The following is a 22,976-nucleotide window of genomic DNA, read 5'->3' as shown; positions in this document are numbered from 1 at the left end:
TCATCGTACATCAATATGAAAATTATGCAGTTCTGAAATACTTAATCAGAATTTTATACATTCATGACACATTTAAGCAACATGCCTATTTTCTTTACTTAATGTCTTCTACATACACATTTATTAATCTACTTACCAAAAATATCAGATTTACAACATAAAAGCAACAAAATAATGTATCTGCTGACTTTTTACGTATAATCAGACACACTACTTTATTCTACTTTAATTTTTTTGTCTTGTGTTCAGATAATAACAGAACTGTAAATGACAAAGTATACTAATTTACTCATTATGAAGGAACAATTATTCAATCACTCAAAATGTTACATTATTAAAACAAACCAACATCATAAAGAAACTGAATGCAAAATCAGATGCTCAAATAAACTAAATGAAAGTATATTGTCTTCAAGGGTAGTTCAAGTGAATCTACTCACTCATATCATAAACCTTGATTACTATCCAATTTGTCAATAAAATTACAGAAAAAGTGACTTTTACTCTCTAGATAGAAAAAACAAAAACAATTTCAACAAATTTTTCATACTCATGGTTTCATCAGGGCTAACAGTAGAAGAACCATCCATTGATTGTTACTCATTGTTTAGCTGAACCTGAATTCAAGCCAATTTCAGTATTTCATTCCACCCATATTCTTTATTTTATCATTAACACCACAATTAAATTTAAACTTCAGGAGTGTAGGTAGATCATGCTGGGGTGGCTGCATTAAAGACATTGTCTTATATAGGGTAGGGGAGATGACTAAATATCAAAGCTATTTTTTTCCCAAGATTGCAGTAAGCCTGTTTACATGATTCTCTATCATATTTCTCCAAAGCATGTGTCTACTAAGCAACCTATCAATTATTTTATTTGATACTGAATGTTTCATAGTATTACTATACAGATAGGATGTTTCTCTTGTTTAGACTAGTGATGTTTATACATAACCCAAAACACAAATAAATATAAGGTTCTTCTTTGCTTTTACTGATGGGTTTTTAGAATTAAAATAATAAATCAAAATTAAAGTGTTCTTTGTTTCATGTAATCTTGCTAATGTTTTAAATTACTCCTATTGTGGTAATAAGAAACAGATTTTCAACAGAAGTATGAAGTATTCATAATATACAGCAGGTGCACAGAGTGTTACTCAGAGAATAGTTTAAAGAAAGGACAACAAATGAAAAAAAGAAAATACAAGCAAATAAATAAAAACAAAAGACTACTATGAAACAAAGTATTTCCAAAGTCAGCTGGCTTTGAAACATGCTATTTGGTAACTCTGTGGTTGTGGAAACTGGAGAAAGTTATCTGTACATGACAGATATAAAAGCATAAATCATGATAAACTGCACTGTTAAGATATGATGAAAGTTCCCAGTGTAATATATATCAGTTGTAGACTACCTAAATTAATAATTATTCTCACATTAAAGTAAAGAGAGAAAATCCCATCTCATACCAATTTGCTCAAATCACTCCATGAAATGTGTAAAACCACACTCCAGGAGAGCATTACACAGAAAAAAAGTAAAGCAAGTAGGCAGGTTACAAACTTTACATTTTATTTACAACAATGCTTATTAATTGTGTATAGAACACCTGCAGGAAAATGTAGTAAAAAAAATTATCAAAAGATACCTAAATAACAGTATATTTACTACTTTTTGGAATGTGAAATTAGTGGTACTTTCAATTGCAACTCTATCATACAGTTTATTAATAACCATATAGAACTTAACATAAAATGAACCCACATATTCAACCCCAGTATTTTAAAATTTTTTAATCGAATAGCATACTAGTTATGGCAATCACACTTTCTATGTATTTCTACTTTTCATGTATATTTTTAACTTTTAGTGCAAGTACTTAGAAAAAATCCACACATCTGATGACTGATTAATTGCTATTTGATGACAATTACAAAAGCTTTCACTTGAGAAAAGAATAGCAGATGTTAGATTACAGGCCAAAAATGAGACAGGGTTACCAATCGCTCTTAACAGAATAAGAACACAATTGTCCCAGCTCAGATATGTTAAAGACAATACCTCAAGATCTTATCTGGACTAATGATATTTATTACTTGACAAGGATTGAGTTAAAAACTGTGATAACTCACCTTTGTGTTCTGTTTGTACCAATGATGACTAAAACCATTATAATTATCCTTATTCTTTAACAGTAACAACTTAGTAGATTTGTTGAACTACTTAGCATGATACGTACCTTGCTTTTAATATATTTATCTAATCTTCAGTCTTTTGCCAAGCTACAAATGTAAAAATTTTATTCCAAGCATTTCTAAATATTCTATTTAATTTTACATTTCTTCCCAACATTAAGAATTTTAAAATGTTAATAACACTTGACAAGCAGCTCAGTAGAACAGCCATAATGTTTTACCGTGATCTCATGTTAGTGATCTAACTTGCTTAGTAACTATCATCACTGTTAAATAATACTGATAAATATTTATTTCTATTTGTGTTGCTATCTTGACATAAAATTACACTTTGCCAACTATATATATATATATACACACACACACACACACACACACACACACACACACACACACACACACATATTTTAATAAAGTGCCAAAAGTAAAATGCTACAACTTTAATTCCTTCAAAAATTTAAGTCACCAAACTAGGTGCACATGATGGTAATTGAAAGTTCTCTTAATTTTAAAACATAGGGTTACACAAGTAAAATCATAATGCTTACTTTATTTAAAGCTATCACAAATGGTGTTTTTTTCTGTTTCAGAAGATTGATTGATTCAATTGTCTGTGGTTCTAATCCATGCATGATATCTACCACAAGAATGGCAATGTCACAAAGTGATGAGCCTCTCGAACGAAGGTTACTACAGACATGAATATAATAAAATAACATGTATAAGCTTCCTTATTATGGCAATACCAATTCATAAAATAATAGTCATTCCATTTTGACAATGTATTTTTCTAAGATTATACAAAGCATTTACTATACTGAATATGTAGTGAAATGCATACATATTTCAGTATAACATACTTACTTAAAGTTGTACTGCATTTATATTTTTCTTGCTTATTCCAGATTTATATCTAACAATTAATAATGCTAAATCTTTTCATTTCAAGCTTACTTTAATGCATGAATTAACAAAGACAACTGGTACCTAATAGTGTTATCTACACCTTTTAAATAAATCGCAGCTAAATTTTATAGTTATATATGTACTGAAAGCTGTGCATATACAGTACTGTGCAAAAGCATTAGAATAAGAGAATATGTTTTCATTCTTTTCACTTCATGGGGCTATTTCTTCCATGTCATTATGGTATGTAAATTTCAACACTATCCTCAACTGAATAAGTCAGAGTGAGAATACTTACCACACTTAAAAATTTCCATATATTTGTACCAAGGCATACCATAAGGGTTCTGCTTGAATGAACACACTAATCAAATTTATGGTCCAAAATAACTGTCATATGGTAGATATATGCTAGAATAAATCAATTTAATAGCACACCACAAATATATCTTGATAAAAACAGTGCTTAACACCATATATTATGTTTAGTTGTCATACCATGGCTGAAAAACATAAAGAATAGAGTTTGTAGAAAAACTTTTCATGATTCTGGATTAATTCTCTCCAACAAATTACTGCAGAAATGAAATGCTCCCCAAACACTGTCAAGTACACCCTAGATCATGAAACTGAGACAGACAAATTTGAAAATATGAAAGGAAGAGGCAAAACATCTAAACTGATGTTAAGTATCTTTGTTTATGCAGCCTTCAGGACAGAAGGAAGACTGCCACTGATTTCAAGCATGAGGTAAACAACCATGTACCAAATTACAGAACAGTGTCCAGATCTGCAATATGAGGAAGACTCAATAAAAATGGAATATTTGCTAGAAAGTACAAAAATTGGACTGTTGATGATTAGAAAAGGGTGTAGTGAACAGATGGAGTCCAAGATTGAGATATCTGGCTCAAAGTGTATGTCCAGCAGAAGAAAGATGAAAGATACTGACCTCAATGCACAGCACCTACATGTGATGGTTTGGGGTTGTTTTTTTCTGCTGAGGCAACAGAAGGTATTTGCAAAACCAATGGAATAATAGACCAGATGCTGATCTGTTGTGGTATACCCAATGATTTGCACATTATTGGTAAAGAATTCTACGACCAAAAAAATAATAACCCCAAACATTTATCCACCCTATGAAGAAAATACTTACCTAAGAAAGAAGTTACTGGACTCACTGAAATGATGCAATGCCTCCACACAGCCCCCAACTGCAACCAAATTGAGCAGATCTGGGATTTGATAGATCAAAGACTTGATAAAGAGTTACTTCCAACAAAACTTTATGAGAGTGTATCAGAGATAACTGGAGTAAAATTTCAAAGAACACTTTGATTAAGTATGTTGCAACAATGCCTGAAAGACTGTCTGCAGCTATTAAAGTGAAAAGGTGACACATAATATTTAATGTTTAATAAAAGTACTTCTACCGAGTTTCTGTTGTGCTAGATAAGAAGACTATTAAAAGTTTGATGTTTTGATTTATCTTCTACTCTTCTTTGAAAGCAATCTGAAACCTAATTTCTGACTTGGTCATAACAGTTTCAAAATACTGTACATTTAACTACAAATTCAAGTCTTTTAAAAAATACTTTGATATTACTGGTTTAGAAAATAATGAAACATAAAATAAGTTTCAATGAAATGTTTGTATGAGAATGAGTGCAAAGATGAAAAAAAAGTCTGACAAACACAGCTAAGTACTGTTTGTGTTGAATGTCTTCCAGGCTGAAAAGTTCAAATTGAAGTAAAATAAAAACTAAATTAACTTGAAATTTAGGTAAAACAATGCCCAGTAAGTACACACAATCATAATTTATATTCTTTTAAATATTTTAAGAATTTAGAAGTTTTCAATGCACAAAGTATTAAAAACAGGACACAATACAGCTATTCCAAGAAACAGTACAAGCTGTAGAAAGAACACCTGAAGATGAATCTTGTAGATGAATTCAAATATATTTAGATTTGTTCAAAATTTGAGCTTAGTACGACACTTTACAAAACTAGATGACATCAGCCGAAGAAAATATTATGAACACTATCAGGTAACATAAAGCTAGAAAGTATAAGTAAATTATTGCTATTTGTATTATCTTCAGGTTAAACTGTCCACATCAAGCAAACAGCAATTGTGCTTTGTATTGTAGATCTTACCTAAAAGATTCATGCCCAGGGGTGTCAATGATCAACAGACCAGGTAGTTTAAGATCATTACTGTTAAACTGAAAAAAAAAAGTTCTAAATGAAGAAAAAATTGAAATACCCATCAGCTGAAAGGGAATGTTTAAACTATTAAAGTAATAACTTCAAAATAAACTTTATCTTAAAATTTTAAAATTATAACAAAGCTTCTTCATAAACAACATTTACAGTTTACTTTTCATCTACTAACAAATAAAGATTTTGAGGTGATCCCACCCTTCAGCAGCCTATATCTCATCGATAATGAGAAAAGCATGGTTATTTAGGACACAATCTATCAACTTTAATATTTAAAAGTGTTGACATGCCAGGATTGATTGAGATTGACTCAGATAGGCTGGGAGTAATTAAACAACAGGATTTACAAAACAGAAGCAAGGTTAAGTTCAATTTTAATCTCCTTAAGATATTCCCTGTAATTTATAGAATTACACAGAAATTACTAGTGAGATTGGCCCAATTGACTGAGGAGTTAGGGTGCAAACAAACACATTTCATCGTTATAAATATAGACAGATAGTATATCATAAAAGGTAAATACACAATACTGTGAAAAGTAATTTACAGTGAGAAATTTATATGGATACTTGTTTTGACAATTCACGTCCTCTTCAGTCTAACACTTGTTTGTGGAAGAAACACCTACACTTTGTATTTTTTCCATGGGCAAATGTTGGACTGAAGAAAGCATGTGAAATGTCAGAACTAATATTCATATAAATTTATTATTCCATTAGTGAGGATTTAAACTGTACTGAAAATGGTATATCACATCTGGTAATATCAAAGTACAAAGTTTTGCAAGAAACATAAAAGTTTTTTTTTTTTTTCTCAGCCACAGCAGGCCCAAGTTTACATTTTACATTAATTAAACTTCATCAACCAATCATAAAACATCTTCACTAAAAATAAAATGGTTGCATCATTAAAAATACAGAAAAAACTAAGTTCATGCAGAAAACAACACTTTTGTAATGAAATAATTGTTAAGTGAACCAGCAAAGTGTTATTTTAGAAAATGCAAATTTTAGAAATAAACAGATGCCTAAAAACAAATCCAGAAAAAGTTATAAATGACCAAACCAACTTAAGCTCCTCCCCAGTAGTCTCTAGGTGAATGCCAAGGTCACTTCCAGTTTTTGTTAAACATACATATAAACCCTGTTGTAAAACTTTATACAGTCTATACTCGATCATGGCTTATTGATAAATGCCATGACTGTGAATAAATGATTATTTGTAAAATGTACAAACATCTTATTTTCCTTTAAATTTGTAATGATGGAGTTTCATCAAGTACCAACAGTTTCAAGTATCAATTAAATAAAAATAAACATCTTAAAGTCTCAATTTACATCATGATAAAATAAATATACATAATTTTATAAAACAAAGGCGATTTTCAAAGCATAAAACCTACATTTTTCACCATTTTACACTGTTCTTTTATAGCCTCTACAGGAACCATGGTTGCACCAATTTGTTGAGTAATTCCACCAGCCTCTCCATCCTGAACATGTGTTCTACGAATCTAAAATTTAAATCACTTGTTGTAAAAAGAGATGAGCTTCAACAACACTTTTGTTAGTAAAATTTTATGTTTGAAGTTCAAACAATCAATATTCACTAATCTATCATCTGAAATAATGATATTAAAAAAATTCTTTAAAAATAGCAGGTTAAGTGGAAAGCCAAAATATAATTCTGAAGATTTAGATAAAGAAATAAAATAAAAAAGACACAAAGTAATACTTTTTGTGATTATAAAAAAAACAACAACAATAAAGAAAGAGGTTGGTATTATATTCAAATCTTCCTCAAATAATAATGAGAAATATCTCTGTCTTGAAAGTCATCTTACCTATTTTATTTGCCTCCAAAGATAAAGCAGGATAAAATGTGATTGTTTGCATGTTTTAGAATTTCTGTATAATGCTACAAAAAGTGATGCTTCCCACAGTTATCCTTACTTTTGAATTGTCAGACTAAATAAAAAGCAGATATTAAACAGTACCTATCATCAGCTCTGGACTACTTTTGTCTGAGTGAAAAGTAAGATTTGACCATATTTCTAACAGCACACTCATAAATCCATTGAGTGAAATGAATTTTTGCAGCTAAGAATCACAAACCTACAGTACTCGCAGTATAAGCACACTGATCAATAGGTTGCACCAAGCCTATTTTGTTGTCTTTGGGTTCAAAAGATTGTACTTTTAACAATTGTATATATAGTCATATTCGACATCTAAATTACATAAACTATTTCTTGCACAGGATCCGACATTTAGAAAGAAAACGTTTTTTTTTTCCATTTTTCAATTATGCAATAGTCTAAAAAGCTAATATTTATCAAACAAAGAAAAAAAAGCCTTTGGACTTTAAAAAAATATTTACTCTTATAATTTTTAAGCTGAATTAATGTGAATTAATATGATACATTTATTTCAAACCTGACCAGAAGGGTTTAAGACATCTCCCTTTCTGATCACAAGTGAAGTGTAAAATACAGAGAAACTAAATATTCCTTTCATACAAGAAATATTTTTAAAAATACAACTGCTGAATTGAAATTTTTTGTAAGGTGAGTAAATACTCTTTAATACAAGATATAAGGTGATGTGTTTAATCTTATTATGAACATTCCAAGTGGCACATAATTATAAAAAGGAAAATAGCAGCCTGTGGCTTCGATAAAACTGAAACATGTAGAAATGTTAGAAGTATAGTCAACTCATAAGATCAATCATCCACCATAAACAAATTATATGTACAAAGGATTAAAAACAAATATGTTTACACTTACCACTGAATAAAAACAAAGCCTTAATATCTTTCCAAATATTTGCATAAAATACCTTATAAAACAAAATGACTAAAAACCAGAATAACAAAAAGCTTAAACTTGAAAATGTATATTACATAGAAATAATCAGAAACTAACACAACTAAAAACAACAAATAACACTTTTTTTTAAGAATAGGAAGTGAAAGATATTAAGTTAAAACATAATATGAATAAACATCAGCAAAATATCTTAAAAGAATAAAAACTGTTAGAATTCATCTCAGGAAACATGTTATTAAAAATGTTAGGCAAACAAGTTAATCATAGTTTATGCAAAGAAATTTCTCATTTGAAATGTTATACTAATATTTACCTTCAGAAAAGCAATAACAAAGTTAAATTTCACAATATTTTCACCATTCAGTGAAAAAAAAATACAACCCCATAACATAGTACTAAACAGATCTTTATGCTTTAATACAAATTTCAACAGAAGTAACAAATTAGCTTTTTACAAACATACCTTGTCCAAAATTTTTGTTTTTCCTGTGTCAACATGGCCTAACACACATACAACAGGAGATCTCAATTTTTCAATTGTTCGGTTCTTTTCTGCAATTTCTCTTCGTTTCTAAGAACAAAAAATATAGCAACAATAAAGTTACACTTCACACCTCATATTTTATACTGTTATTCACTTATTTCACATTTCATTATAGCAGAATAGAATAAATCAATATACATTTCTTTACCTCCATTTCATATCAAGACATGGACATAAATATATTAACAATTCTTTACAGTAAGAAGCTAAATAATAATTTGAAATCTAATTCTTAAAATTAAAATTTTAGCAAAAGCAAAGCACAGTAAAGGCAAATACAAAATATTATCAAGAGTAGATTATTTATTTAAACTATTTTTTTAATCAAAATATTTTTATTTACTCATATCTGACAAACTAAACAAAGAATAGTCAGTAGTTAATTCTTTACATTACATTATACTATTACTATTTATAAATACATTTTTAAATTTCAGTTTTCTTAAAACTTAGAACAGTAAATATAATACAAAAAATAATAACCTATAATACTTATGAATGTACAAAAGTTTGTACTCACTTGCCATACCCTCTATGCTAAGCCTTGTCAAATTTCATACATGGAGAATGTAAAACAATAATGTTTTCAGGTTTTATATGTGCATTTTGAAATAATAAAAAAAATTACAAATTACAATACCAATATCATAGAATTTTTGTGCAATTTTTATCAGGTTTGCTAACTAAGCTTTATTTTGATAGAAATACACTGGTTTTCAAACACCATTTTCACTTACTCTTTTCTTCCAAGAATGGGAACAAAATTATTAATCCTGGGAAATACACTGATAAAACTCGAGTTTTTGACTGGTTGTAAATACATTATAAAGTAAAATGGGGGTATATAAGAAAGTATTTCCAAAAATGGAAGAGAGGGTTGAGAGGCCACTGTGTTTGATTTGCTATAATCATATCTCAGTAAATAGATAAGATAGGAAGTTCTTATTTGATATTCCAGCTTTTCAATATCAGTAATTTGAGTTTCTAATCCATAAGAAACAATAGACTTTCAAAATGTTGTCCTCTGCACTTGTGTCTCCAAAACAGGCAGTTGTCCTCCATTCAACAAAGTTTCATCAATACAGACTTTATATTTGGACACAACAAACATCTAATATGAACCAAGGTTGCATTCACGATACCATGTAACCTACTAAAATTGAGGTTCAGAATTTTATTTTTTGGATTTACTTTTAAACTAAGAAATTAACTAATGTATTATATTGAAATTTGAATTATAACTTACAATCTGATACAAACTTATTGACATACATTCATAAAATAATGGTTCACCAATGTTTTGAATGCAAGTCTACAAGTGTGATGACATTCCCTTTGACCCCCTGACCAGAGGTAAACCCACAATTATAGGATTAACAAAAAAGTGGTAACTTTTTCTCCTAAACATGTAAGGTTCCTATTAAATTGAATATGCACAAGGTCAATCATTAGCCAGACTCTGTATGGGACAATTAAAACTGACTGTAATTTCAAATTTACAAGGTGAATTTTCACATTTTAGCAAGCTCTTAGTCAAATGTAATAGTCTGTTGCAGATTTAAAAAATAATTTGTGTTAAAGTTTGTACATTAAAGATGTGTCTGCAACATGCCAAAGTCAGTCTGACAAGATGATATTCATGTAAAAAATAAAAACACAATCCATTAAAAAGTTTGTAAACCACATTTACATAATATCTACAACATCCTGAATGTATATCTAATTTTCTTTGTTAGTATTTCTGAATATCTGGCATTTTCTTTATTCTAAAACAAACTGTCCTAAAATCAGAAATGTAAGGTAAGAAAATGTTGACAACAAACATCAAATTCATAATATTATGTTGAACAGTACTCTACATATGATAAGAACATGCACCATCTGACTCCCACCTGCATACATATAGTTAGAAAAATATCTTAGTCGTAACTAAAATCTATCCAATAATACTGTTTCAACTATATTTCTGCTACTGTTCAAACCCATTGACAAAATCTTTGCTCAATACATACAAGATCTTTATTAGTAACAGCATGTATGTTACAAAAGCAATCAATAATTCAGCTGTCCTGAAGACAGAGCTGTGTTCCCCTTCCCCCCTCAACCCAGATTTGTTTTTGAACTGCTACAAGATTCTAAGTTCACCACAAAGGCTACATATATCAACGTAACTACACACACAGATTAAAAAAAAACAAAAACAAGTCATGGCAATAGTAACTGGTAAATATACTAATATAATACAAATTAATATTTTATTACTCTGTTTTATGACATTAGTAACTGGTAAGTATACTAATTGAAAACTACAGAGTCACACATAGTGCAAACATCTGCTACACAGCTTTGGCTGTCAAAAAATAGTAAAATGTGTCCATATATCTGTTGTTATTAGCAGACATGGAACATTTTTAGCTGGGTAACGAGGAATAATATTCTACATATGTTCACCATATTTTATCAAAGTTCAATAATTTTTGACTGAGCTATACAACAAACAGTATGACAAATTAGTACTCACTGTAAGAAACAGGTATTTTTTTTTAGATTTTTGTGACCTTGCTGCAATCTCAACCCTCCAAAAACTAATCACTTTCACGTTAGTTCATAGTCCAAATGTATATGTACATAATCTTTCACCTAAATCTACTCAGCAGTTTGAGAAATTTTGCTGACACAATCCACATGGGTAAAATAATTTCCACTGTCCATCCACAGTGGCAAAGGTAACAAATTAATATTTTATTATTCTCTTGTATGGAATCAGTAAGTGTTAAACCTATTAATACAAATTAATACTTCATTATTCTCTGGACATTAGCAACTGGAAATCTAAAATCTATTAACTTAATATTTTATTATTCTCTGAGAACTTCTTCATTAATCTGTATAATCAAAACGTAAAAGATAAATGTAAATACAAAAGTGGATTTAGGTAACAACAAATTATTTTACACTTCAATTATATATTCAAGTGGTCGTATTACACTTCACACATTTGACATTTATAGGTTTCCCAGCACTTTTTGGAATTTTTTTGCTATGAAATACATGATTGTTTTTTAGGAAAATGGTTGAAAACATAGGAAGTTTAGGCATATCTAATACTTCATTTGGAAAGTAAGATATATATATATATATTGGTTATGTCTGCATATTTTGGGGATATACATAATTACAAATAACAAAAGCAATACCATATTTAACATCAGTGAAATAAAATGGTCTTAAGTACTCCCCTACAACCATTACATCCAAGCTTTTTATGAGAAAATCAGATGTGTCCAAATAATTTTTAACAATAAAAAAGATTTGAAAATTTTCACCGAGGTGAAACAAATTTTTTTAATACAAAAAATGCCTTACAGTATGAAATTAAAAACAATTTTACATCCCTCTGATGTAAAATTACATAAATTAACATAAACTGGCAATATATTATAAATATAATACTGATATTCTTTAAATTAATTACGGCAAATTTACACACTATACAATATGAAGATGCATTATTTACCAAACTAGTATTTCAAATTTACAAACATGAAAAACTTTATTTTATATACTGAAGTAGTAGGTACAGTAATATGGGTCTGTTGGGCTAAGGATTCTTCTACCATAGGTGTCTGATTTATTAACAATAAATATGATAAATGAACTCCACTTGTTTCAAAATAATATACTTGAAACAAGCTAAACATGTACAAAGTTATCTACACTATATATATCACAGTTGTGTCATAAGTACTATACTGTTCTCTCAATAATCAGTGATGACGAAAACCCACTTGTTGAGAATATATGAAGAAGAGCAACAACGTACTATAAAGTTTTTCTGTTCTCTTCTTGTCAAAAGTCCACTTTGGCCAATTCAGTTGACAAGCCAAACTACTTTCCTCCATTTCACATCCTAAACATTATGAATGTATAATTCACTCATTCCTTTTCTCTTTTTATATATATAATCCCCCCGATAGTACAGCGGTATGTCTCCAGATTTACAACGCTAAAATCAGGGGTTCGATTCCCCTCGGTGGGCTCAGCAGATAGCCCGATGTGGCTTTGCTACAACAAAAACACAAACACACTTTTTTTAAATCACAACATCAGCAGTGTATAATTCACTTCTGGTGTCTAATGAGTTATGACAGTTATATCCTTAACTTACAATACTCATCTGCTTTTCATCAATGTCCACAAAGATGGGTTCAGTTACTTTAGAACACCCTTTGACAAGACAAATTATTCTCTTAAAATGTCAGAGAACTGTTAATCTCACTTTAATATATATCAAACATAAGGCTATTTACTCCTACTGTGGTTAATTTTACATTTTCTAACTTTTCTATGAGCAAAATTTTCTTTCACTTGGCTTTATTTTTAGTTCCCCCCTCTTTTTCCTCACCTGCTTATTACTATTTATATGTCTATAATCTACACATTCAAATAAACAATGCATACTCAGGTCAGCAAATGTTGTGAATAGATAACAGTCAGTTGAATCCAAGCTTGCCAATCTAACACAATACTTTTGCTAAAAACAAAAGTGGACTAAGCAGTATTTTTGTTTAAAAAATTAAGAAATCTAAATATTATAAAGAATTAGCATTTCATGATGTACATAAACTATCATGATATTTATAAATATAGACAACCAAGTTATGAAATGATGCACATTGAATATACAATTAACATAATAGGAATTACACATGCACGCACATACACACACACACACACATACACTGCTAGCCAAAATCTTGAGGCCAATGAACATAAAGAAAACATATGCATTTTGTGTTGATAGACTCAACTACTTATTTGAGTAGAGCTTCAAAAGATAAAAATAAGAAAAGGGAAAATAAAACTAAAACACTCTTTTAGTATTTAATAAGGAAAATGTGACACTATGAAATTAGCCTAAATACAAGTTGGTCAAAAGTTTAAGACCATACCAAAAAAAGTCCGAAACAGGGTAGGAAATGCTCAGCAAGAGGTCTCAGCAGTGAGTTGCAAGGCTGTCAATACGAATAATTGCAAACATTCGCTTTGGCATGACCGATATAATCCTTTACAGAAGGCTGGCTGGAATATTATTCCAAGTGGTGACGATGGCTTCACGAAAATCATGCACTGTTTAGAATTGACGTCTATTTCTATAGACTTTCCTTGTCATCTGCCCCCAAAAATTTTCAATAGCGTTCAGCTCGGACGAACAAGATGGATGGTCCAAAAGAATCACGTTATTCTCCATGAAAAAGTCCTTTGTCCTGCAGGCATTGTGGATTGCAGCTTTGTCCTGCTGAAAGGTCCAGTTGTTTCCATACAAGTGAGAACCTTCAATCAATAAGGATGCTCTTGCCAACATGCCAATGTAGCCAGCTGCTGTTTGATGCCCCTGTATAATCTGAAGCTCCATTGTTCCATGGAAGAAGAAAGCACCCCAGATCATGATGGAACCTGCTCCACTGTGTCGTGTAGAAAATGTCTCTGGTGGGATATCCTTATAATGCCAGTAAAGTTGGATGCCATCTGGACCATCTAGGTTAAATATTTTCTCATTAGAGAACAAAACCATTTTTCTACGTCCCATGTTTGGTGCTACTCAGCAAAGTTTAACCGAGCTGTTTTGTGGTGTGGAAGGAGGCGTAGCCTTTGAAAACATTTACAATTTTTAAAGCCTTTCTCTCGTAGATGTTGTCTTATTGTTCTTGAGCTGCATTATGCATCTGTAAGGGCCTTAATCTGGTTTGATAATAAGCTGGTATCTTGCCGGACAACCTGTCGAATCCTCCTGCTTGACGCCAGCGAAATTTTCTTGGGCCAACCACTTGAAATTCTCATTCCGTATCCATCAGAGTCTTTTAAGAAATTTGGAACAGCAGTTTTACTATGCCCAATCTCACCAGCAATGGCACGTTGAGAGAAACCTTGCTTTTGCAGCTCAATAATTCTGCCACGTTCAAACTCCGTCAACTTTTTAGCCTTTGCAATGTTTTTACCCAATGTAACACAAGAGATGTCAGTGGGAGATGTTGACAATGCTAATGCTTGAACACAAATGACTAAATTTCGTTACATGTTTACTGATTAACACTTCATTTCAGTATGGTCTTAAACTTTTGACCAGCTGGTATTTTGGCTAATTTCATAGTGTTCACATTTTCCCTATTAACTGCTAAGAAAGTTTAGTTTTATTTTCCCTTTTCTTATTTTCATCTTTCAAAGCTCTACTCAAATAAGTGGTTTAGTCTAGTAACACAAAATGCATATTTTTTCTTTATTTTAATTGGCCTTAAGATTTTTTGGCCAGCAGTGTATATCCACAGACTGACGTTACACACTAGCAAATCTACATGCATTCTGTTCTACATGTTATCTGACACTGTATGTGTACCAGTTTCAATACTGTTATACAATAGTGAATATATAATGAAAATTAATTTGAACTGTTGATAGGCAAACTTCTGTATTACCTGAGATGATTATGTTCTCGTCATCCATAGAAGCATTCTTTGCGACACAAATCTTGCAAATTTACAAAAAAGCTTTCAAATTCAGGAATATATAGGAGAAAGAAAGCAAAAATTCAAAAACATTTGTAGGATCCTGAGACAAATTATAGGAATAGCTTAGAAGCCTGCCACTAGATATGTAATACACACAGTAGGTAAAATAATGCATGATATCCTTCATGAAGTAAAAACCTTGTACTTAACGAGTAATAAATAAATTAACTTCATAATAAAATATTAATATTCCTAAATGGTTAATTAAGAAGGTGAACCCACTGTCAAAAGATTTCTAAGAGCAATGAGAAACTGAAATACTGGGAAAAAATGTGTTAAAGTGACAGACACAGTGATTAACTTTTAACTTATTTGTGCAAATGTTCAAGTGTTGACAAAAACTGTAAAACTGTTTATATGTACCTGTATCCTAATGAGAGCTCGTTCCTTAATCTTTGCCTCATTTTTATGCCTGTCTGCTTCACTTTCTTCACTAGAATCACTTTCTTCTCCAGTATTTTCTTCGTCATCACTGCTTTCTTCATCTTCATCTTCCTCCTCCTCCTCATTTTCATCTTCACTTTCATCCTTCACTGCAACTTTCTCATCTGCAGTTGCTTGAACATCTTAATACAAAAATAAGTTAGTAAAATCCTCAGTAAGTGAAAACTTACACATCCACCAATGAATTTTTTCTTAATCATATTACTTTTCTTAAACTGACTCCAAAATGTATTCAAGCTATTTTGAAACATTTCCTGGTGACTCAGCAATAAGCTTAAGGGCATGTAATGCTAGAATTCTGGGTTTGATTTTACAATAAACATAGCACAAACAGCCAAATCTGTAGCTTTGCACTAAATCAAGAAAAACTCTTTTCAAGTAAAGTAACTGTTTTAGCTTTAAGCAGTAATAAGAATACAAATTATTATCAAGATTTAAAACTGGCCTAAAAGTGATTGTTTCCAATCTATTTTTTGTTAATAGTATAATTTCTTATAAAGCCAAAATATAAATCCAAGCTGTTCTATTTAAAAGTTACTTGTGACTACAGTTTCTTAATAAGCTTCTTTTTTCTTTTTCTAATTAAACACAAAGCTGCACAATTGACAATCTGTACTCTGCACACCACAGGTATCCAAACTAGAATTCTAGAGATACATGCCTGCAGACATACCACTGTGCTACTGAGAAATATCAGACAAACAATTTCAAGACCAGACAGATTTTTGTTCAATTAATCAAGGTAATTTTCCTTGCCTTCAATCGTTATAAATAGAATTTTATTCCACAAAGAGAAAAGTTTTAAGGCTCAAATCTAATATTTAACATGAGCATATATTTATACAGAATTGAATACAGGATTAATAACTACCATAAAGTAACATTTCAGAATTTAATTTAAAATCAAAGACACACCTATAATATAACATTAAATAACAAAAATTTTGTGCCAATGCATAAATCTTTTCTTTACCTCCTACTAATGCACGTACTATCTTCCTTTGAATTGTATATTTCTCATTATGTCTAGAAGAGATTACTAGCTGTTATCATGTAACTACTTCCCTCTTTTGACAGAATGATAAATACTAAGGCCAGACAGTAACTGTTATGTAGTACAACCTCTACATGCACATTACTTGGAACTTGCCTTAAACAGGCATATTTTTCTTCAAACTTGTTTGTGCGAAAAGGACTGTAGGATAGGTAATAATAGGGCCAAACATATCCTTAAATTCTATTTTATTAATACTGTTAATTTAAATGAGTTTTGTTTTAAATAAGGGACTGCAAAATGCTATCTAGTTTGCATACTAACAAACATGCTCCTCTACCACGTAAATAGATAAACAAGAAAAATATTATACATTTGTAGCTTTTAGCTTGACTCTCAACTCTGAAAGTAGGACAAGACGAAAATGAAGTGCTTCTTACTCCTGAAAAAGGAAGGAAGCTCTGGTTGTATGCAGTTATTTATTATATTGTAGAATAGAACAAAATTGCAATGTGGATGTGACATTTCACAACCTACTTGGAAACATCCATTGCTGGCCCCATGGTAATGTTCTACCAGAGTTCATACACATAACCAAGTAGAAAATTCTAGATCTTTTCCATACAAAGCATGTTCTCACTACCTGATTTACAAGAAACACAAATGTATATTTGAATTTAATAAACTTGTTTCCCAAGTATTAATCAAAAAGTAACACAATGAGTTAGAGTTCTTTAAGTCTTCATTAAATACCATAACTAGTAGATATTCAATGCCTTCCAAAAAAGCATGGTGGAATGACATTCAAATAAAACTAAAGAACTTAAAAGCATATGAATATATATATATATATATATACACTATCAGTATTACACAATTAAAACAAGCAATTCTGTATTGTACAACATGTGTGAAGTACAAGGAATTGTTTGCATTACTTACTGTAAACTAAAAATTACAAATTATTTCTTCACCCTCATATATTAGCAACTACTGAAGATTAGTCTTATGTAGGTTAATTCAGTGTGCTTGTAACTGATAGGGACATTGCCTGGTGTATGGAATTAAAAACCTGAAAGTACATATATACTCTGCTAAAACAATAAATGCAATATATTTGATGCAGTAGTAATTTGTGTTTGAAAAAAAAAAAATAGTGCTAAATTTGCTAAAAGGATCAAATTGTGGTTTATAATGTAAATACGTAGGTCACTGTTTCAGTTAAAATATCTTATCTTTGCACCAGTTGGAAATAACAATTTTATTAACTGAAATGTTAAATAAATAGAAATGTATGAAATTTATATGCAAAAACGGCTCGTTTGGGTTGAGAAAATATTTTACATAGAAGAGCGAACCTCTCGACATCACTGTATGAAATACTGTTTTTCTAGAGCTTGGCATTGTTTCAGAGGCCTCTTAACCAATGACAAATGTTAAAACCAAAAACCCTGTACTGAAACACGAAGGCTTAGTGAAATAAACATCGATTTTGATCAAACTTGATGTAAACTACAAAAATATTTTGTTTACAAACCACATATACATTTCCAGTTTGACTGATATGAATATTGAAATAATGCTGCTTTCCCATAGCCAATCATTTAAGTATCTACTGCTTCCTCAGTCAAAACTTATGATGCACCAAAAGACAAGTATTTTAATTAAGGAAAGAAGGATACATTGTTCATACTATAATCACATCAAGAACAAGTACATAATTCAAAATGATGCATACAAGTGAAGTTAATACAGAAAACAGTGCAAATACTCCATCACTATCTATCAAAACATGAAATCATTCCTAGAGTTTGCTAAGTAATTATGTTTAAGTAAGAAAAATCGAGTTTTACTTAAACTCTTCATTTTTAGATGACCTCTCAGACTTTGAATGTGTTAACCACATCGCCATTACTGCACCATGTGCTGTTAAGCAGTAACTGTCTATATATATTCAGGATTGAGAGAGTAGCTACTATTGTTTTTCAAAATTAAATTGCTGTTCTGAAGTGGTTATAGTCAAAGAAAAGTTTTAAACAATTGGTCTGAGTGTAAAGATTTTAGTTGTTAATATTAAACAATTATTAAATGTTATAATGAATGCATTTCAGCTATTCATGACCCTTGACTGTGTTTTAAATCTTCAAACACTTTCCAGACTTGCAGACATGTAATCCATGACTTTTTAGATTTTTCAAACTTTACAAACCCTGCACTTGGCAGTCTTGAGTGTAATATTTCACTCTTTCTCTCATAGTACATACATTTTGTATCTACAACATTTTAGAAATTCTATAATGTTCTAATTTTTATAATGTTAAATTTAATTAAGATCATGTGTTAAATTCAGCATGAGGTGTTACTTTCTGTAGCCAGTCATCTCAGGAAACTTATTTACTGTATCATGGAATAGCTGTATTATATCCTGCTTTACTTTGGGTATGTGTAAGGACTGCTTTATAACTTTCATATGGAACAGAAATATTTCTTTGTAACCCAATTTTTAATTGGTAATCCATAAAGAGATTGTAATTTAAATAAATTTATAAAGAAAATGGCTTTATCATAAAATGTTTATTATAAATTTCACACAGTGCTACACAAGGGCTACCAGTGCTAGCCGTCCCAGATTTAGCAGTGAAAGACAAGAGAAGGCAGCTAGTTATTACCACCCACCATCAACTCTTGAGCTATTTTGTTAGCAATAAATAGTTAGACTGACTGTCACTTTATAACACCCTCACAGCTAAAAGGATGAGCATGTTTCATGGAATGGGGATTCAAATCTGCAACCAACAGATTGCAAGTTGAGTGTCTTAAACACCTGGCTATGCTGTGACCATTCGGGAAAATGAAAAATTGGATTAATCTTAACATGCTGACAAGTTTATATGTTATCATCAGGAAAAATGTACACATAACATAGAGAATTATATTTGAAAAGAACAGTCTAAAAGTGAATCAATTATAAAGCAGCTAAAATATCATTGTTGAATAAATATAGTACACAAACAGGATACTTACAATACATTTTATAGTGTTCTCACAGAAAAAAATGTCAGTGTTCAGGTATAGCAAGAAATGGTTTAGAATTTCAGCAAATCAAAAGGCAATATAAATAGCTTCTAGACTATATAATTAATTCGTAAATAATACGTATGTTACTCTCATAGTATATATTAAGTATCTTTAAAAATTCCTGAATTTTCTCTATGTTCTCAATTGGATTATATATGTTCCAAAATTAGATTGTGTATAAAACTTTTGTATGAGGTATTATTTTTTTAAGTTAACTGGTCAAGGAATTTGTGTACTGTTTGGAAAATATTTTTTGGCTGTCAATTACAGAACAAAGAAACTTCCAAATCTCAATACCTCTCTTCCGACTGGTCAGTCACAAAGAGAACATGTATTGTAAATACAATTTTAGCACTTTGATTACATCGTTATCTTTCCCTGAAAAAGTCAAAACTTGATATCAAACTTTGGTCCTGTCTCACTATATTCTTCAAATTGTAAGTAACTGGCATTTCATTTTCTTTACATATAGTATCCATCTAAGTACTTTATTCCTGTATCTTGCTAGTCTTTCTGTTAAACAATCACTATTTTCTATTTTCTTTTCTTTTGATTCTGCAAATAAATGTTTTCATCTTATTTTTATTTTGCCCTCAACATCATACTTGTACTAAGTACTTTATTCCTGTATCTTGCTAGTCTTTCTGTTAAACAATCACTATTTTCTAGTTTTCTTTTCTTTTGATTCTGCAAATAAATGTTTTCATCTTATTTTTATTTTGCCCTCAACATCATACTTGTCTCTTTTGTTTTACCAGCAAAAAATCACCCATATCTACAAAAATCTCATTTCTGTGAAGAGCAAGTAATTGTGCAAAAAAGTTATAACCTTGAATTACTACATGAAGTTTAATTGTATACACCTAATATCTAAAAATGCTAGAGCAAAGACTTTACTAATTTTAAATAATACTGTCTGTTAGATACTGATAGAAGGGGATTCCAATATTTTACTTCTGATTTTATACTTTTAAGTCAAATAATATTTAAGGTACAATTAATAGCTCTATAAATTGGTATATTTCATGACCACTTCATTAATAAAATATTTCAAAACTGATCATCTCGTAACTTTAAAATATGATGCATAATGAAAGTCCTGGATTAATACATAAATACAAAACATGACTTTAGCCTTACAAGAGTAATACACAAAACATACCATTCACTTCAAGTTCATCTTCCTCTTCTTCTCCACTGCTTTCTTCATCCCAAGCTTCTTTCACTTCTTCAGCAACTGTAGCATCAGATTCTTTTACAACTTTTCCATCAACAGGTATTTTATCAGCCAAGTCACCATCAATATCTTCTTTATGTCCAACAATTGCAACCTCAATTTTAGCAGGTTCTTTAGAAGGTTCTTCAGCTGTGAAGAGAAAATACATGTAACCCCAAAAAATGCTCTACACCTGTTATTTTGAAGAATCAGTAATATTATATCACATTTAATATCTTAGCATGTAAAAAATAGACAATAAAACCATTGCTTCTAATTACAAGTCTAAATCTTCCAAAAATGAACAAAAAAGACCATACTTCTCTACTATTAAATAAAGTAAGGTCAGAAATTACGAGTATTTACCATAAGTTAGTTATTTTTTAAATGCTAGATGTTCAAACTTTATTTTTCATCTGTCTATATGCAACACAATATTTTTAAAATTCACTTTAATGCAATTGTGAACTAATCTTTATTAAAGTCCACTGTTCAATATTATTTAACTTTAACCTACACTGATATATTCTAAAATCAGAAGTGAATCATTTCTCATCAAATAGGCGATTATTTTTTAATACACTTACTACAAATTTTGTCAATTCCTAGGGGAAAAAAAAAAAGAGAAAAAATTAGCATGATGATGATTCATTCAATGACTTAAACAAGACTCGATTCTGTGTTCTGACTAAAGATGACAAATTTTTAACTGGACTGGGTTTCAACAACAACACGAATCAGCATCATTCTTATCTTACTTGTGATCTAACTAAAAGTCACATCAAAACATCACTGCCTATTCTTAAGAGTATTCTGTTGAGAACAAGATAATATCATTCCTTGTATTTTTTTATATCACAAACAACTGCTTAATGCTTGAAGCACAGATAAAAGATTTTATACCCTATGCAAGAAATTACAATAGTCCCACACCCTTGAAAAGATTTCATTACAAGCTATAAAACAAAGGACTAAATTTATAACAAAATAAATATAAGGAGTATTTCTTATAATCATAAGATTTTCATCTTGAATTCTTTTACAGTATTTTCCAAAGGTAAATTGGAAATACTTTAAAAAAGAAACAAGTGTCATTTTCAATGTAGGGAGAATTATGTGATAAAAATGAACATGGTACTTCTTTATCTATTAAAGGTTTAGATGCTTAGCTGTTTAAATCTTTAATGGAAAAAATATAAATTAGAAGGTTTTTGTTTTGTTTTTAAAGTAAGAAAATAATTGTATTTGAAGGTAATGTTGTAGAGAAATCCAGCAATGGTGCTATCAACCTAAATGGTAATTCATTCATACATGGGCTAAATGGTCAGGACACAATCCTTTAACAGCTTATGTAACAATTCTATAATTATAATTAAAGAAGTTAAAATTCTGTACAATACATCACTTTCTTTAATATAAATAAGCTGCTGTTTATTAATTTCAAAGAATCCCCAATCATAGTCATTTAATTTTGAGAACTTATAAGTGAAAATGAAGACAAATGTTCCAAGATGTCCAGTGCCAAAGACGCCTCATGCCTATTACCTATGCACTGTCTATATCATCAACGTTCATGAACGACTGTTAAGGTGTTAAGATTAAGTGATGTAAAATTATCATCAATTTTTTACAAGTCATTTACAAATCAGATATTTAGGGTAATGATTAACAACACAATATTATTCATTTGAATTAACTTCATTATCATTCAGGAAGACTGGCAAGCTAGTTAACTGGCCTTCTTGTCAAAATATTTTTCCATTTTAACAGTTTATCAACACTTACCTCTTCACATATCTTGACTTAGTGCAACCCACAGCTCATAATTAACTTTAGCTCACTTGCTACAGACTTAGTCAATTCAATCTCAATTGTGACCCCAGATTAACCTTTGAAGTTTCTACACTATAACATTTAATTTTTTTGTGTATTTTCACAAAAGTTTGCAAGTTTTCAGTAAGTGTTACAAGTA

At 30.2% G+C, this 22,976-nt stretch overlaps 1 protein-coding gene across 2 annotated transcripts in view; it reads right to left on the bottom strand.

Annotated features, from left to right (window-relative positions):
* Window positions 1-22,976, bottom strand: part of eIF5B (eukaryotic translation initiation factor 5B) — an 88,672-nt gene that overhangs the window by 25,025 nt on the left and 40,671 nt on the right. For both annotated transcript variants that reach the window (XM_076506431.1, XM_076506432.1), the window contains exons 10-15: window positions 20,951-21,154; window positions 15,636-15,838; window positions 8,626-8,733; window positions 6,735-6,845; window positions 5,267-5,334; window positions 2,746-2,887 (exon numbers count right to left, since the gene is read on the bottom strand). In XM_076506431.1, the coding sequence (XP_076362546.1) occupies window positions 2,746-2,887; window positions 5,267-5,334; window positions 6,735-6,845; window positions 8,626-8,733; window positions 15,636-15,838; window positions 20,951-21,154 (836 nt within the window). The remainder of the gene's footprint in view (window positions 1-2,745; window positions 2,888-5,266; window positions 5,335-6,734; window positions 6,846-8,625; window positions 8,734-15,635; window positions 15,839-20,950; window positions 21,155-22,976) is intronic.

This window comes from Tachypleus tridentatus, chromosome 6 (genome assembly GCF_004210375.1).
Source record: "Tachypleus tridentatus isolate NWPU-2018 chromosome 6, ASM421037v1, whole genome shotgun sequence".
Classification (NCBI taxonomy): domain Eukaryota; kingdom Metazoa; phylum Arthropoda; class Merostomata; order Xiphosura; family Limulidae; genus Tachypleus; species Tachypleus tridentatus.
This window is presented reverse-complemented; position numbering and strand designations above follow the sequence as displayed.